Below are 18581 nucleotides of genomic sequence, written 5' to 3'. Positions count from 1 at the left end.
GACATTAGTCAACAAGTGACGTGCAGCCTTAATGACCCTCGTGTAGTCAATAGACTTTAAGTCCAATTAACCAATCAGCAGCTATAAATACATGTGCCAAGGACCAATTACATTCTTGCTCTATCATGAAGATCTGTATGTAATCACCTGGAATAATCCTAAATTATACTATCAATAATTAATTAATTTTTTAGTCACTGAAAGGCTTTAAACCCGTGGGACTGTGATGTAAATCAAGTTCCACCAGAGGGCTATAAGGATACCTCTAACTCCCTTGATCAAGAGCCCTCCGTACTTGTTCATGAGCGGATACGTACGGAGGGTGGACCAGACGAGCAGTACTTCCTGGTTCTTGTACTTGTTTTGCACTTCCTGGTTCGTGTACTTGTTCTTGCTAAGTGCTGTTCCCTTTCCGACCACTTCCCCAATGTCTGTTTAGTATACACCGAGCGGTGTGTATACACTGTGAAGTGTGTATTGTTCAGTGTGTATACACATAGTGTGTATTGTTCAATGTGTACACACAGAGGTGTATATTGTTTAATGTGTATACACCAAGTAGTGTGTATTGCTCAGTGTGTATACACAGGGAAATATATATATATATATATATATATATATATATATATATATATATATATATATATATGTCGTGCCGAATAGACAGAACTTGCGATCTTGGCTTAAATAGCAACGCTCATCTTGCCATATAGGACAAGCGAAAATTTGTGTATGCAATAATTTCACCAAAATCATTCTGAACCTAACGAAAAATATATATTTCACTGTGTTTGTTTAGTATTAAATTATTGTAAACAAATCTAAAATATATTTAGTTGAGTTAGGCTAAAATAAATTGTTCTTGTTATAATAAGGTTAGGTAAGTTTTCTAAGATTCTATTGGAGCAAAATTAAAAAAAATTACATTAACATTAATGAAAAAAATGTATCTTTAAACGTATAAGAGAAAATTTTAGAAAGGACTTAATTTTAAATGAGTTCTTGCTAACTGACCAGTTTTACATATTCAGCACGACACACACACACACACACACACACACACACATACACACACACACACATATATACACACACACATATATATATATATATATATATATATATATATATATATATATATATATATATATATATATATATATATCACAGCATATACACTAACTGGTGGTGTACAAGCGTAATAAATAGACTTAAGACCCATAAACCCAACCGTGTAGAATCCGTAGATCATTGAGGTTAAAGAGTGTTTATTGTAAGCTCGATACTCTGTTTGCTGACGGCGAGAAAGACACTTTGTAGCAATGCTTTTTCTAGTAGCTGAAAGAACCTCTATGGACATAACAATTGTTAATATTATTATTGTTCTCTTATTATTGTTATTATTATTATTACTATTACTATTGTTATTAAAAATCATTATTATTGAAATTATTTTTATCATTACTATAATTGAAATTAATATTATTATTATTTTATTTTTATTATGGATTTGGAAAAGGCGTATGACAGGGTGGATAGGGGGGCAATGTGGCAGATGTTGCAAGTGTATGGTGTAGGAGGTAGGTTACTGAAAGCAGTGAAGAGTTTTTACGAGGATAGTGAGGCCCAAGTTAGAGTATGTAGGAAAGAGGGAAATTTTTTCCCAGTAAAAGTAGGCCTTAGACAAGGATGTGTGATGTCACCGTGGTTGTTTAATATATTTATAGATGGGGTTGTAAGAGAAGTAAATGCGAGGGTCTTGGCAAGAGGCGTGGAGTTAAAAGATAAAGAATCACACACAAAGTGGGAGTTGTCACAGCTGCTCTTTGCTGATGACACTGTGCTCTTGGGAGATTCTGAAGAGAAGTTGCAGAGATTGGTGGATGAATTTGGTAGGGTGTGCAAAAGAAGAAAATTAAAGGTGAATACAGGAAAGAGTAAGGTTATGAGGATAACAAAAAGATTAGGTGATGAAAGATTGAATATCAGATTGGAGGGAGAGAGTATGGAGGAGGTGAACGTATTCAGATATTTGGGAGTGGACGTGTCAGCGGATGGGTCTATGAAAGATGAGGTGAATCATAGAATTGATGAGGGAAAAAGAGTGAGTGGTGCACTTAGGAGTCTGTGGAGACAAAGAACTTTGTCCTTGGAGGCAAAGAGGGGAATGTATGAGAGTATAGTTTTACCAACGCTCTTATATGGGTGTGAAGCGTGGGTGATGAATGTTGCAGCGAGGAGAAGGCTGGAGGCAGTGGAGATGTCATGTCTGAGGGCAATGTGTGGTGTGAATATAATGCAGAGAATTCGTAGTTTGGAAGTTAGGAGGAGGTGCGGGATTACCAAAACTGTTGTCCAGAGGGCTGAGGAAGGGTTGTTGAGGTGGTTCGGACATGTAGAGAGAATGGAGCGAAACAGAATGACTTCAAGAGTGTATCAGTCTGTAGTGGAAGGAAGGCGGGGTAGGGGTCGGCCTAGGAAGGGTTGGAGGGAGGGGGTAAAGGAGGTTTTGTGTGCGAGGGGCTTGGACTTCCAGCAGGCATGCGTGAGCGTGTTTGATAGGAGTGAATGGAGACAAATGGTTTTTAATACTTGACGTGCTGTTGGAGTGTGAGCAAAGTAACATTTATGAAGGGATTCAGGGAAACCGGCAGGCCGGACTTGAGTCCTGGAGATGGGAAGTACAGTGCCTGCACTCTGAAGGAGGGGTGTTAATGTTGCAGTTTAAAAACTGTAGTGTAAAGCACCCTTCTGGCAAGACAGTGATGGAGTGAATGATGGTGAAAGTTTTTCTTTTTCGGGCCACCCTGCCTTGGTGGGAATCGGCCGGTGTGATAATAAAAAAAAAAAAAAAAAATAATTTTATTATTATTATTATTATTAAAAATTATTATTATTATTATTATTGTTGTTGTTGTTGTTGTTGTTATTGGCTGGATCAACTCACAAATAACCCGCTGTTTCGATTTCCGAAAATTTCCGTCACGTGACACCTCTTTTGATTTTCTCCTCACCTCCCATCGACACCATACCCAGCCCTTCTAGGGTAGGGTAGGTGCCTGAGCCCGAGCCTTTAGCTTATGAGACTGTCATTCCCATTAGGCCCCTTGGGGCGGGGATGGCAGACCAGAGAGGCCTAGCTTGTGGCTAGGCCTGGGGACAGTTGGTCCCAAAGATGAGGAGGTACTTGTGCCTCCTCCCATGGGAGACTTAAGTCTCAGACACTCCCTAAAGAGGGAGTCAAGGCCGGGCCACCACTTGGAAAAGGCCCGGGCCGGGAGAATACCGGCGAATCTTTAATAATAATAATAATAAATCCTCACCTCCATTTGACTTGTTCCAATTTTCTACAGGTAATCTAGTTTTTTCCTAGTTTCTCATAGTTCTCTTAGTTTTTGCTAGTTCTCTCCCATCTATTTCCTAGTTTTCTCCCAGTTTTTATCCTAGTTTTAGTTTTCTCCCAGGTTTCTCCTAGATTTTCCTAGTTTTCTCGCTCATTTGTGAATTGACATTGGGCATTAAGTCTAAAATTTTCTGTATACTATTGGAACTAGGTTAGGTAAGGTAAGGTTTGTCAAGAAGTAGGACAAGGGTTTCATGACGCGGGTCTTAGTCATATGACGACTCGCAGCTGGAGCTTCTGGTCATCCGACCGAGGCCTTCCACTGGCTTACCAGGCCACCCCTTTAAAAATTTTGGAATTAGATTCAGTGGAACTGTTACCATAAAATCATGCTAATAGGTCACTGTGTGCGGTTTATAGCATTCTTTGTGAGAACTAAACACGATGTCAATTTTCACGAGTTATGGTGAGAACTGATCAAGCCCCCGGTCGACGAAATCTCTCACTAATAAACAGCCATATGCCGCGAACTAAGAGTGTCGCTAAATTGTAAATACCAGGGCATTTCCGAGCGGCGATACCGTGCTTCTCTACGTGAGATTTTGTACCTCCCAACACAATTTAGGATGCCGTTTATAATGCTTTACTGAACCTGAAGAAGAGCCACCTCCAGGGTGGGTGAGTTCTGGTTGTTCTGACTGACGGTAGGTATGCTGTCAGCCACACAGCTGAGAGATCCCTGCTGACAGAATATATAGTGTCTGGGCAAAATATTTCTTTTGTGGAATCATCTCTGACTGAATCTCATTACACAAACGCTGTGTAATCCACAAGGGTTTAGTGCTCAAAAGGAATGTAATAATAATAATTGTAATAACAATAACTATAATAATAATATTATTATTATTATAACTATAATAATATAATTATAGTTATAATTATAATAATAATAGCAATAATACTAGGAATAATGTTTTACGTGGTAGTGCAGTAGGCCAGCTGAAGGCCTCCGGCAAGCAGCCAAATCTCTCAACTGAGCTGGCTGTTATATACGTTCTTGTTTGCAAATGCAACTGCAAAAGTGCGATAAAGACTGTGGGATGTTAATAGTACATTAGAGATGTATCAGATATCCGCATCCCCGGAACATCCGCACAATTTCTTACATCCGCACCCGCAGCCGCATTTTACTGTAAACAGGTAACGGCATCCGCAAAACAAGTAAGACATCTTCATACACATCCGCATCTGCGGATATCTAAATTTTCACATCCGAAACATCTCTAGAGTACATCATATTTTATTTGGCGTATGCCACACACCCGTATCATAATAATAATCTTTATTTCAACAAGTACATGTTCAAGGTATACAGACCTAGCTGACATCAATGACATACCACTATATAGAAAGCCCCTTGTTATGCTGAGCATTTCGGGCAAATCAGGTTAATTTTGTCCCAAAGATGCGACACACACCAGTCGACTAACACCCAGGTACCTATTTTACTGATAGGTGAACATGGACAGCAGGTGACTTAAGGAAATATGTCTTGATGTTTCCACCCGTACCGGGGATCGAACCACGGACCTCAATGTGTGAGCTGAGTGCGTTAGCAATTGAGCTACAGGACCTCAGGCATTCCCTCCCGACCAGCGAACCAGATACTAAAAGTATAACACGCTGGCTTTTATTCGTTCCTCATTCCTACCTCGGTTATTGTGCTACAACCAGGTGTACAGGCCACAGGACTACACCTGTGTTCGTAATAAAGGCCTATTCAGTTTTGAAAGACCTTCTTCAATCACATTTACAAACACTCGCCCTGTATTCAACAGCCATATGAGAGAGCTTACTGTTACAAAGACTTGCGTAAAAATGTTTTTCTGTTCCCAGGAAGAAGTGGATCCACTCGTTGTGAGGTGCGTAGGCCAGTTATTTATGATAGTAGTTTGTTGTCTTTGCCAGTTGTGTCCTGCAAGCCTTACAAAGATCACACTTTGGGGATAGTAAAAGTGAATACACGTTAAACTTCTTGTATTTTTATTGGAACAGCGTGCATATACAGACGGTGACGATAAACAGTTACTGAGAAAAAGGCCACAGGTGTGGGACCAGCCTAGTGACAACCCTTCGCGAAGCGTCTTCACGGTCAACGCTTGTTCCGTAACCTGTAGCCCCTTTCACATTACTCTGGGCAGCATGCCATCGTATTCAAACACTAACTGTAACAATAACACATATTGGATGCCACTATCTTAGTGTGTGTTCTTGTGACTGAGTCGCAGCCGGAGCCGGACGTTGTAGGAACGTACTTAGAGCCGGTGAAGGAGAGACATCGTACGTTGTGAAACAAGCTTACGACAGCGTTTCTCTGTGTAAAGAAATTTATCAAGTCACACCGCTAACTTGATAAACCACAGGGTGAAACGTTGGCCCAGTAAAACCTTGTTTCGCAGCGTGTGTCTTGTGTTCCTTATTCTCGGTGGTACGATACTTGGATCCCTCATAGCTAGAACCAGTTTTGGTCTTGTCACTTTAAATCAGTTAAATTTCGGTGATAATCATTAATCTGCTTAATCATCTCAGTTGCCAGAAAACAAATGATGAATTTGATATATTTTATAAAACTGAGATTCAGTTTCTCTCGCCACGAAACGTATAAACGATAAGTTTGATACGAACTTACTAACACACACACAGACACACACGCACACAGATCCACTCAACCTTATCATGAGGCCAGAAAGTGAACACTTTTGCGATAATGAAATGATTTGAAAGATGATGTGAAGAAGGGAGAATAAGAGTAAAGCAGAGAGTATGTGATGAAAAGGCATTTTGTGAAAGGTAAACAGTGAGGCCTAGACAGTGTTACCATCCCATGTGTCTCTTACGATAATTTGTGAAGCAAAATGCAGAGTAGTGCATTAAAGTCTCGCTGAAAGTCGAAAATCGATATATACTGAACTTTGAGTTTCGCGCAAAGTGCCCAAGCTCCTGAACACGAAACCGCGTTAAGAAAAGAATGGTAATGAATAGAATTACAAAAATTTGTTCTCTAGAATGAAAGCTTTCGTGGTCTCGAAGAGGTTTGCCTACTCAGAATATCTAGAATTTAAGGTTACTAACTGAAGCGAATGCTTTGTTTATATATATATATATATATATATATATATATATATATATATATATATATATATATATATATATATATATATTTATATTTATATATATATATATATATATATAAAGATGTATATTTATTAATGTATTAATTGATGTTTGTATGATGTGCGTCAGTATGCTTATTGTAAACAAAATACTGAGCGGGAATCAATGGGGAGAAAAAACCTTAACATAAATGAAACTGAAATGTAAATAATACCCAAAAAGTTCTTAACCTACAAAGAGACTGAAAACTACTTGTGAACGTAGTTCTGCTAAGCTAAAACACGTTGTTTAATGCGATAAATAAGAAGGCATCAGCAAACGATAAATGAAGCTTTGTACAGTGAACAATCTGTAAGCGATTCATCATGATTTAGGTAGTGAACAACCTACAAGCCATCAGCAGTGGTTCACATAGTGAGCAATATACAAAACAGTTAATATAGTTTCACCCTAAATAAAAAAAAAAAGAAATTAATCAGCAATCTATCGGTCAAGTTTCGGTAGTAAACAGTCTACAAAAAAGTCAGCAAGTTTCACCTAAGACTATATAACTTCAACTTATTTTCAGTAAATTCTGGAAGGACAAACGTTTATTATGTCTCAAGGAACAAGTATTCGACAAGCAACAACTCAGATTATAGTGAGTGTCTGTCGTACAAGTGACTCAGTGAGACGGCTAGGGTAAGTGATTTACAAACTATAAATGGTTTCAGGTACCACTGAAACTAAAAATATAAACTACTTTTAGGACATCGATCTTGAAACCATTAACCCATGTGAAAAAAACGAGATGTAGGAGATCTATAATGCTTCAGGAGAATGTGATCTACTTATTTCATTTCCTAGGAGAAAGCTATATACAGTTAAGTCAGTCCTAAAGACCGGAGGAATTAGCAGAAGGGCATATATAAGATTACGCTTTATGTGGGCATACGCGAAGCTTAGGTTACAGAAATATTCCTACCCACCTGGCGTCTTCCTTCATCACAAATTATAAAGTCCATAAGGCTCCTCCGTACATAAAGAAAGCTGAATAATCAAAAGAATATAGAGCATATTAGAGTCTTTGCAGATTAAAGGAAGCCTTGTATAGCTTGTCCTAGAGTCGAGGGTATGCCAGTGTGGTCCTAGTATAAGTAGGCAGAAAAATACTATCATTTTTGAAAAGGGGAGAAAAAGGGGATTTAAATATCACTTCAAATCACGAAATTATAAACAGGAAATCAATAACAGTTCCGAAATAATTGTGTAAAGGAGGAGCAGTGATGCATTCAATCCACTCTGTGGCAAGGAGTTTAGAATTGTTCTAAGTGGAGAAGGTGACGCTGAGGTGCATACATCAATATCAACAGTGAAGGCTATACGCTAATCAAACATAGCACTCTCAAATATGAAGGCAGTGAAATATAAACTTCTTGGAAACCTCCCAGGGGGGAAAAAAATAAATATTAAAATATCGAGTCATAAATATTGCTTGAAGCAGCACGCAGGAATTTTACATGCGAAGCCTTTGAAAAATTCCTGTCAGCCATATAACCTTAAAAAAAAAAGGTCATTGTGAACAAAATCCATTCGAGTTGAAAGCCTATCTGAAATTATTGCGAAGAATTTAACAAGTAATCTCACACACACACACACACTCATACACACATGTTTTAAGCACACATAGCAGAGCAACATACGTCAATTTGTAAATTTTCCAATGAGGCGAAATACAAGCTTGTTTGCTTAGAGCCTAGATTATTTATTAGGCTTAAAAAAAAAACACTTATCTATTGCGAGGCAAGAGCCAGCATCGGCTGGGACTACTAACACGAAGACACGGAAACGAGACAATCTAGATTAAAACAACGTATCGCCCAAGGAGAGCTCTTGAGCGAAACGTTGTCCTGATAAACACATTTTCAGTCTTCGTATTATTCACCTCAGCTCTCAACCATCGACAAAAACATAAACTTGGCACCTTCTTCACGCAACGAAAGCTCTCATCGCACAGAAAGTCATAAAATAAATCGTGTCTCCTTCGGTTCGAAAATCGACCAGTAGACAAAATATGGGAATTTGGATTTTTTAATGTAGTTCTGGGTCCAACGTGAGCATGAAATAGCTATATTCCTGCCTCTGGCCAGAGACATCTGGGGATCAATTCTCAAGTGAATATTCTAGAAAAAAAAGGGTAAAAAAATATATGGCAATTTAGAAAAATACGAAGTATCGAGAGAAGGGAAGAAACAACAGGTGGGTGGTGAGTTGGGCGATGAGTAGTGGACAGTGGCGACAGACGGTGGCTAGGCTGGTGGTCCTGCTCTCCACCCATCATCATTTAACCAGTCATCATCTTCATGAACTCTGAAAAGAAATTGTTCGTTGAAAGCGACAGGTAGGTCAAAATACCTTAAAAGAAAAAGAGAGATTGGGAGTTCAAAATAGGCTACCAGATGAAGAGAGATATAGTTCAAAATAGATTACTTTTTGAGGTTAGGTTAGTTAAGATTCGTTAGGACACAGGACAGGTGTTTCCTGACGCGGGTCTTAGTCATATGATGACCCACCGCTGGAAATTTTGGTCATTTGATTGAGCCTTCCTGTGGCTTACCTCTCCGCCTTTAAAATTTAAGATTATAAGAGACTGGCGGTTGAAAAGATATTTATATTCGGAGTGTGGCTGTGAGCCCGACTGGTGATGGTAACTAGACACCGAGAGGAGACCATTGATTATTACGACGCTTCACCTATAAGAGACCTGACTCAGTCACAAGTCATATGGGTATTCAGACACGAAAATCAGGGAGAACATTTTTTTTTGTCGTAGATCAAGAGCCCTTTACCTTGAAAGGTTTGAAGCCTATCGACTGCACAAGGGCCCTTGATTACTTAAAATATGAATTAAAAATAAACTCTCAGTGTAGTATATCTAAACTGAGAGATACACATCTCTCAGAGGAGTTACACTTAAATATATACATTCCTCACTGTATATACCCTGATATACACAATTCTCAGTGTATATACCTTCAAGGAAAGAGAGTGGGATACCTTGATGCTGGTGAACGTTTTTTAGTCTAAGTAATTAGAGTTACCCCTCCTCTCGTTGTAAGGCACAATGTAACCCATAAATATAATGATAATAATAATATAATAGCAATAATAATAGTATATCAATAATAATATCAATAATAACTAATAATAATAATGATAATAATATCAATAATAACTTTAATAATAATAATAATAATAATAATAATATCAATAATAACTTTAATAATAATAATAATAATAATAATAATAATAACTTTAATAATAATAAAAGCAATGATAATAATAATAATAATTCTCTCACCGTTAAAATCGATGGTGCCAGAGCCATCCTCGTCCACCTCATCAATGATAGCGTCCAGGTTATCCTCGGTCAACCTGTTATCCAGCTCACTCAAGATATCCCGGAGCACCTGAGTGGTGATGTAGCCGTTCCCTGCACCCACAAAACTCTCATAAGAACGTGAATAAATAAAGAAGTTTTATATATACGTATGTATATTATTAGATTAAAGAAGGTCCATTATTATTGCAAATTGTTGGACCCATTAGCCCTTAGAGAAGTAGACAAAAAAGGCTAATTACACAAATATATATATTTTATTATGTGATACGGTACACAGTTTAAAGGATACATTTATGGTACAAAAATGTTGGAGTATACAATACGTGAAGTTTGAGGGATACATTACACGGGCACGAATGTGTTTGCTAAATATTTTCAATACAGATATCTCACCCCAGGTCCTCTGAGCTGGTGCTCGTACCCAGGATGCAACAGGCATTGCCACTCTAAACTGAAGAAGGGTATCCTGAAGCGTCCCTTTAGTCTATTTCTCTCACCAAATATACAAGCCAGTGTCTTGTGAATATGATAATATTAGGCATACAGTACCGACAAGTTGGTAAGTCAGACACGTGCGAAGCAGTTAGGTATCTTACTCGAAATAATGCCACCTAACTTTTGCAAATGTGTCTTACTTATTAATCTGGTGACTTACCGCCCTTGTCGTAGATACGAAAGGCCTCTTTCAGTTCTTTTTTCAGCGCCTCCTCATCCTCTTCACTCAGAAACTTGGCGGCAAGCTGAACGAACTCCTCGAACTCAATCTCGCCAGAGCCTAAGGAGGCGATAGAAACTCTGTAAATATTATTTTTATTACATTCCCTCGAAGGGAGGGGGGGGAGAATAAACATGGGTTTGCATCGTATGAGTCGGGTGGCGTCACTAAGTGGTGGGAAGAGTAGCAAGAACCACCCATTGGTGTTCAGTGTTAGAGATGATCGTGTTTACTAACGCAAAGCTCATAGTATATCAACCGATGCTATCTGTAATTTTTAAAGGGTGCGGACATTTGAGTCTATGGAAGGCCTCGGTCAGATGACCAAAAGCTCCAGCCACGAGTCATCACATGACCAAGACCCGCGTCAGGAAACAGGACAAGTGTTTCCTGACGAATCTTACCTAGTCTAACCTACTAACTTGGAAGTGTTATTATAGTTATGGACATTAGACCGGTCCACTACAGTGTGGCCACTCAGTGTGCAGTGTATGGTCCAAGTCAAGTGTACAGTGTAATGGGAAATGTTATTAACATTTTAGGATCAAGGAATACTACTTACAATTAAAAATTTAGGCTTAGGAAATAGGCTATTAAAATGACCCAATTTCCTGAAATCTTTTGTCTAATTAGAGATATTGATAGTGTTATTGTAATACATTTTTTCTAAATTATTGGCAATAATATTAATATAAATACATGGACAGTCATTCCAAACTATACCACGGGCGGGGATAGAACCCGCGATCAGAGAGTCTCAAAACTCCAGACCGTCGCGTTAGCCACGCAACGCGACGGTCTGGAGTTTTGAGACTGACCGCGGGTTCTATCCCCGCCCGTGGTGTGGTTTGTTTGCAATCGTGTCATTACGATTTCGTGAGTCATAAACAGTCATTTTAATTTATAAAATAATATGGCACAGTTATTATATATTGATATGGTTACGCAAATAACTCACACATAGAAGAGAGAAACTTATGGCGACGTTTCAGTCCTACCTGGACCATTATATACAAGTTACACGTGTAAATGGTCTAAGTCGGACCGAAACGTCGTGGTAAGCTCCTCTCTCTTATGTGCGAGTTATTTGTGTATTGTTCCAGTCACGGTATTGTGCCTTTTTTGTTCTTTATATAATGTTTATTATAATTTTTTCCTTACGGTATGGGACAGATTATATGGCAGAAAACTAAAAAAAAATCACCTCATAAATGGAGTACAATAGTGGCAGGTTGATGACTGGGACACAAGTGTAACAGTATGATACTCTTATTTACGGTACGCTTAGTCTGTATAGTAACCTTCTTCACTTAATTATTTAAGCGACTAAAATATTAACGCAGTGGAGAGGTATAAAGCTGATGTCAGTCCCTCAGCCTTGAGAAACGTTCAGTTTGGTTTCGATCATGGAGCTGGACGCTTCCTAAGGCATCCTCTTTACCTTTCCACTGTTTCTGTTCTCCTTATTTTAGTCAACTGCAGATAAATGGAAAGGATGTGGAATATAGTTTGAACAGTAAATATTTACATATAACAATGGCCTCAAAATTTTTTATTAAACTGCTTCGAAGTTTGCCGTAAGAACAGCCTGGAAGTTGGTTATCAGAAGCACATGGAAGTTGCTTATAAGAAGCACTGGAAGCTGACTGTGTGAAGCACATGTATCTTGCTTAACATAAGCGCTTGGAAGCTGACTATAAGAAGCACTTAGAAGCTGACTTGCACTTACCATCTTCATCAGTCTCAGAGATGACCTCTTGTAAGTTTCTCTCAGAGATCTTCACGCCCATCATTCTCAAGATGATGCCCACAGTCTCGGGCGTGATGAAGCCTTTGCTGTCCGTGTCGAAGGAATTAAAGGCCTTCTGAAGAGCTGCAAGAAAAAGCTGAGGTCAGAAAATACAAGAGCACAAAGTGTCTAGAGAGATAAGGAAGATAATAGAATGCTGATGTTAGTAAAGAAAAGACACAACTTGAAGTTGATAATGGTATAAATATAGACGAGTTAATTATTAAGGGACATGTGCAACAGTTGGGTATCTATTGTTGAAACGTTTCGCCTACACAGTAGGCTTCTTCAGTCAAATACAGAGGCAGCAGAGGCAGTAGTGAAATGAAGCTGATGTAATCAGTCCATCAACCCTGAAGAAATTGTATTTGAGGTAGTCAGTCCCTCAGCCTGGAGAAGACTTCAGCTCCATGATCTGGAACGATATCGTTATCCATGGTTGATGGACTGGTTACATCATCTTCATTTCACTGCTACACTTGCTACCCCTTTGCTTGACTGAAGAGACCTACTCTGTAAGCGAAACGTTTCAACAATAAAGATACCCAACATGTGTCTTAATCATCAACAACTTGAATTGTCTAGTATTTAAGAAGTGTGACTTTCCAATAAATATGATAGACAGTGTATATATATTATAAATCTTACTGTATACACTAAATTTCGTTTGTTGGTTGAATGTTTAAAGAAGTTTAAAGCCTATCAACTACGTGAAGGTAATAAACAGATGGTTATGACTATGACCATAATTGTTAAAGAGGCGGACCGGTAATGCAGCGGATGGCCTCGGTCAGATGACCAAAACAGGAAACACTTCTCCTGTTTCCTGACGAACCTTACCTAACCTAACCCTATGTGAGGGTCATTAAGGCTACGTGAAGCCTTCACACCACCTGACAAGAATACTTTAATACCTAAAGTAGAGATTAAACAAACTTTCAGCGTATATACACTGAGAAAAATACATCTCACTGTGCATACATATATACATTTCCTTTTAACCAGAGATTTGTCAGTTTAATACCTGATAAAACCGTTTAAAACGAGACGTATTATATAAACAATGTGCTCTCTCTTCATAGTGTCTATCTACCAATTAAACAAAACAATTACTGTCTTTAAATAAAAAAAACAGCTTGTGTGTATGTTACGGGATCTTAAAACAAGTGAGACATTCTATTAGTTAGGATTTTAGTAACATTAACACAAAGTAAGACAGAACATGAAGGTAGGTCTACACCCAGCCTACCTCGTAGGTCTAAACCCACACTAGTTTGCAAACCCATTAAAATGTAGACGCAGATACCCTTAAAAGTTTCAATTTTCCAGCCCTTCAAGTGAGGAAGGTGCCATGATGCCAATGGAGGACTTTTAATCAGTGAAATTGAAGCTAGTTTCCCCTTCCATGGTTTGTGAAATTAATAATAAACCAAGTCTTGGGTATGGAAAGTATTAAGCAGGAAGAAATTATTAAGCAGGTAGAATATATTAAACAAGAAGTTATTAAACAGTAAGAAACACTAAGCAAGAAGAAAATATTAAGCAAGTGCAAGAAGATAAACAAACCATCCTGCTTTCTTAAACAACCAAGATTAATTTTATTGTTTTAAAAGCAAAAGTTGGCATTATCCATCTACAGCTTCTGATGTTCACCAGACAAAGAATTGCTCCGGTATTTTGCGTATTACCAGACGTCTCTGCCTCATCTCACCCGCTTCACTACAATAACTAATCGATAGTGTCGATATTGTAATATTTTTATCCTTAACTTTAGTCATAACTTTTGAAGAGATGGAAACATATATATATATATATATATATATATATATATATATATATATATATATATATAGAGAGAGAGAGAGAGAGAGAGAGAGAGAGAGAGAGAGAGATAGACATATAGATAGACAGATTAGATACATAAGACATGGGTAACATTTTATAATCACCGAGGTGTGCGTAGAGACCTCGGTGATCATTTAGGAGATCTTTTCTTTGGTGTTATTGTTTTGAGTTTTTAGAGGATAGTGATTTTTTAACCTTGTGTGTATGTGTGTGTGTGTGTGTGTGTGTGTGTATGTGTGTGTGTGTGTGTGTGTGTGTGTGTGTGTGTGTCTCACGGACCACACCATGCACTGGGCTGCTGGACCTGAGACATACCCTCGATCTGTTCCTCATCCAGAGTGGCCTGAAACAATATTCTCAAGTTAGTCAAACTGAACAGGCCCGTAAAAATGTTTTTATAAATTAAATAAAATGATCTTTGCTGAGAAATAAAACTTCCTTTGCAAACAAAAAATCATGAACTTAAATAAAAGTAAAGGAACTTTAAATCAAAGTAAGATTAGTTGAACCAAAATGTTAATTTGAACTTAAAATACGTCCTTGAAAACGGACGTTTAGTCGAAATATTGAACATGAGAGCAAAATAATCAGCTTAAAATTAAAGCAATTCAGATTTAAAATTAAATAAAAAATGCACAAGGACCTTGATAAAATCAATGACAGAAAAACAAACGAAAACAAAGGAACAAAAGTACAGTGGACCCCCGGTTAACGATATTTTTTCATTCCAGAAGTATGTTCAGGTGCCAGTACTGACCGAATTTGTTCCCATAAGGAATATTGTGAAGTAGATTAGTCCATTTCAGACCCCCAAACATACACGTACAAATGCACTTACATAAATACACTTACATAATTGGTCGCATTGGGAGGTGATCGTTAAGCGGGGGTCCACTGTAATTAGATGAAATTTTTGAAGAAGGAACTGACTGCGCAGTAGCCACGGGGACGAGGACCATCCCCCTCTTGCCCCGGGATGTATAGACGTTTCGCTCCACATCTAGCCCCCTCAAGGAAGGTTCCTTGATGTTGGCGAGGGGCTCTTGATTTTGGGAATTGGATCTGTGCTCCAGTTCCCCGAATTAAGCCTTCCACATCCCCCCCCCAGGCGCTGTATAATCTTCCGGGTTTAGCGCTTCCCCCTTGATTATAATAATAATAATCCACATCTAGCGAAACGTTGTGATCACGTCTCAGCGGTCAACTTGTAAATTTGCCTGTCAAGGTGCATCTTGCCTCCAGGTTGACGACAAGTTGATGAGTAAGAGACTTATACAATATTTGTTGACATTTCATCAATAAACGCGAGTGTTGCACAAGTGATGCAACACTTGTTGCAACAAGTGTTACACAAGTGTCTTATCCATCACTGTTGTGTTCAATGGATTAAAAATATATTCCATGACCCTTCGAGTGAAGTTTTAGTTACATCAAACCTGATACTATCTGGATAACCTGATAACCTTGTAACTCGATAACTTCCAATTTCATAGTTACTCGTGTAACCCTCACAGGTCTTTGTGCTTTCCCGTGACTATAATATATATCACCTCGTGAGGAAATATAGCGGTGTAAACTACCCACATGGTATAACACCAGGAGCTGTTATGTAACTAGTTTATATTATTATTATAATCAAAAAGAAGCGCTAAGCCACAAGGGCTATACAGCAACTAGTTTATAGAATCTCAGATGTTTGCTTTTAACACGCATTTTATGGAGTCAAAGACCCTTAATGTCAGAAAATTAGTGACATACATCTTCAAGCCTAGAGAGGTATGCTTCAAGAAATAAGTCTTCATTCGTTGTATCCGGGTACTACGTACAAATACTAAAATAAGATTCACATAGAATATAGGAGGTGATAGGAGAAGAAAATATTCAATCAGCTCCGGGGAGAATCTTGAGTTTCCCCTGAAGTTGTTCATTCATTTCTCTGGGTATGAGGGTCCCCAGTCCAGTTCCAGAGGTACCAAATCTCTATAATTTCTAATACTGAAATATAATAATTCAGATCAGAATTTATTGTTTAGGAATATATAAAGTAACAGTTTGCTGTAACAATAGACTGGAGTTTTGTATCATTGTTCCTGTCAAGAAAAAAATATGATTACTTTTTATTTGTATGAGAATTACAAAATATGATAATAAATACCAGTTATAACGTGATTATCAGGTGCTGATATACCGGGAGTCCTGGTCACAGACCGGGCCGCGGGGGCGTTGACCGCCCAAACCCTCTCCAGGTATACTCCAGGTATTCTATTCCACCAGCCACACCCGTGGCTGGTGGAATAGAATGGTGAATGCCTCATTAAGGTTAATGGTCTCAGGGCTGTCGAGAGTCTTTAAGCCAAACATACCATTATTATAAGTTGTAGTGTTGTGGCTGTTGCTATACAAAATACTGAGGTAGACGTTACAAAGGCGGTCGCAGTACATACACCGTAAGGAAGACCGTTACAAAAGTGAACACAAGATGTATACCGTGAGGTGTACGTCTCTTAGTGTATACACGCTCAGAATTTCCTTTTATCACTATTTTAGCGATTAGGGCAATCTTGCTTGGCGGTGAAAGGGGTTAATGACTCCATTAACCCAACCCAAGAGGGTAAGATATCAGTAATTTATATAAACCACCTCGTTGCTACGAACTGAGAATGTGAAATCTTAGGAGCCGCTGCGATCTCTTTAAGTTTAACGATGGTCAGTATTTTAGAGTATTGTGTACTGTTTGTCTCCGCCGTTGCGGTTCATACAGCGCCTGAAAAATGGGAAGGTAATGAGGTTGGATCCAGGGAAGAGGAGGGCAGCTCCAACTCCTTGGATCAAGAGCTCCTCACTAGCATCGAGAATCCTCCATTGATGAGTCAGTTCGACGATGTGTACAGAGACAACGATACTTTCTGCGTAGAGCTTTATAAAGTCACAAGGTAAAAACGCTTTATAAAGAGCGAAACGTTGTCCCAGATAAAAGCTTTGTGTATATCACGTGTCGCTGTCTTCACACTCGACGAGTGGTCTTGACTGCTGAAATAGCAAGCACTGTGTCTGTGGAAGCTTCAAGACCTCATTAATATAGCTACAATGCGATAACAACCAGTCATCTCAGAGTCATCAATTATTATATAAATACTTCAGAAAAAACACAAGCAGATGAACGAGACACTGGTACGACACTTGGGTATCTTCACTATAGAAACGCTTCGCCCACCAGTGGTTTTACCAACCCAACAGAGAGAGGATGAAACGAGGGAGTATGAGGTAACCAGTACCTCAGCTTAGAGATATGTTACTCCACCAGCCTGGAAATAAGCACGGGGGGGTTGATAAGAGGAGAAATGAACACAAAAACAATTCACTTGAATGCGCTTCGATTCTTGAACCTCGACCACCGCCCATACACCGCCAGGAAACAGGAAATTAAGATACTCTAGTGTTACACTTGTGTTTTATTCATTAAGTTCTCGGTATTGTATACTATCAGTGATACGTAACTACAGGCTATACAAATGAAACATTTGGGTATTTTTATTCTGGAAACGTTTCGCCAGCCATTGGCTTCTTCAGTCCACTGCAGAGAAAAGTGGAAGATGAGGAGTACTTGAGATAATCAGTCCCTCAGCCTGGAGTAGATGTGTTCAGTCCATCAATCTTGATAAACGTTTCCAGAAGAATGACACTGAAATGTTGAACAAGTGTCTCATTTATCAATTTGTATTTTTTCTAAATCATTTATTCACAGGCTATACATAGTAGCAACCTACACACAGCCTACCAACACAGTGAATAGTTGCATTCTGTCAGAGTGTGTCTGTGATTGGAATGATCTCCCAAGTAGAGTCATAGAAGCTAAAAGCCTTAGGTAGCTTTAAAAGGAGATTAGAAAAATATATGACTCCATGGGGCAGTGGAGAAGAATTCTTCATCCGTAAGTTATGCGTGTCGTAAGAGGCGACTAAAATACTGGGAGCAAAGGCCAAGTAACCCCTTCTCCTGTATATATTACTAAATGTAAAAAAAGAAAAAACTTTACGTTTTTTGGGGGTGGGGTGGGGGGGTTAGTCACCCTGCCTCGGTGGGAGACATCCGTTGTGTTAAAAAAAATGTAAGTGGAAAGGGCTGCGTTTGATTAGTATCTGGACAACTGCGGCAAATTCTTGGGTGGCTTTGGGAAAAGGTTGGACAGTAAGGAGGAAGGGGGGAGGGGGGTGGAAATAGTTGGTTATGAGAAGAACCTGCCTAGTATAGGCCAGTAGACCTTCAACATTGTTCCATAATTCTAAAGTTCTTAATTCAGTCCATTATATAACAATCACTGTGGCCACAGGTT

The 18581-nt window shown here is 38.7% G+C and overlaps 1 protein-coding gene across 1 annotated transcript in view; it reads right to left on the bottom strand.

The window, feature by feature from the left end:
- Positions 1-5369: 5369 nt before the first annotated feature.
- Positions 5370-18581, bottom strand: part of LOC138850901 (troponin C, isotype alpha) — a 30266-nt gene continuing 17054 nt past the window's right edge. The window contains exons 2-6 of the mRNA XM_053793438.2: positions 14564-14591; positions 12344-12487; positions 10555-10674; positions 9858-9989; positions 5370-8866 (exon numbers count right to left, since the gene is read on the bottom strand). Of these exons, the coding sequence (XP_053649413.1) occupies positions 8841-8866; positions 9858-9989; positions 10555-10674; positions 12344-12487; positions 14564-14591 (450 nt within the window). The 3' untranslated portion in view covers positions 5370-8840. The remainder of the gene's footprint in view (positions 8867-9857; positions 9990-10554; positions 10675-12343; positions 12488-14563; positions 14592-18581) is intronic.

Source organism: Cherax quadricarinatus, chromosome 71 (assembly GCF_038502225.1).
Source record: "Cherax quadricarinatus isolate ZL_2023a chromosome 71, ASM3850222v1, whole genome shotgun sequence".
NCBI lineage: Eukaryota > Metazoa > Arthropoda > Malacostraca > Decapoda > Parastacidae > Cherax > Cherax quadricarinatus.
The sequence above is the reverse complement of the archived record's forward strand: the minus strand, read 5'-3'. Positions and strand labels throughout refer to the sequence as shown.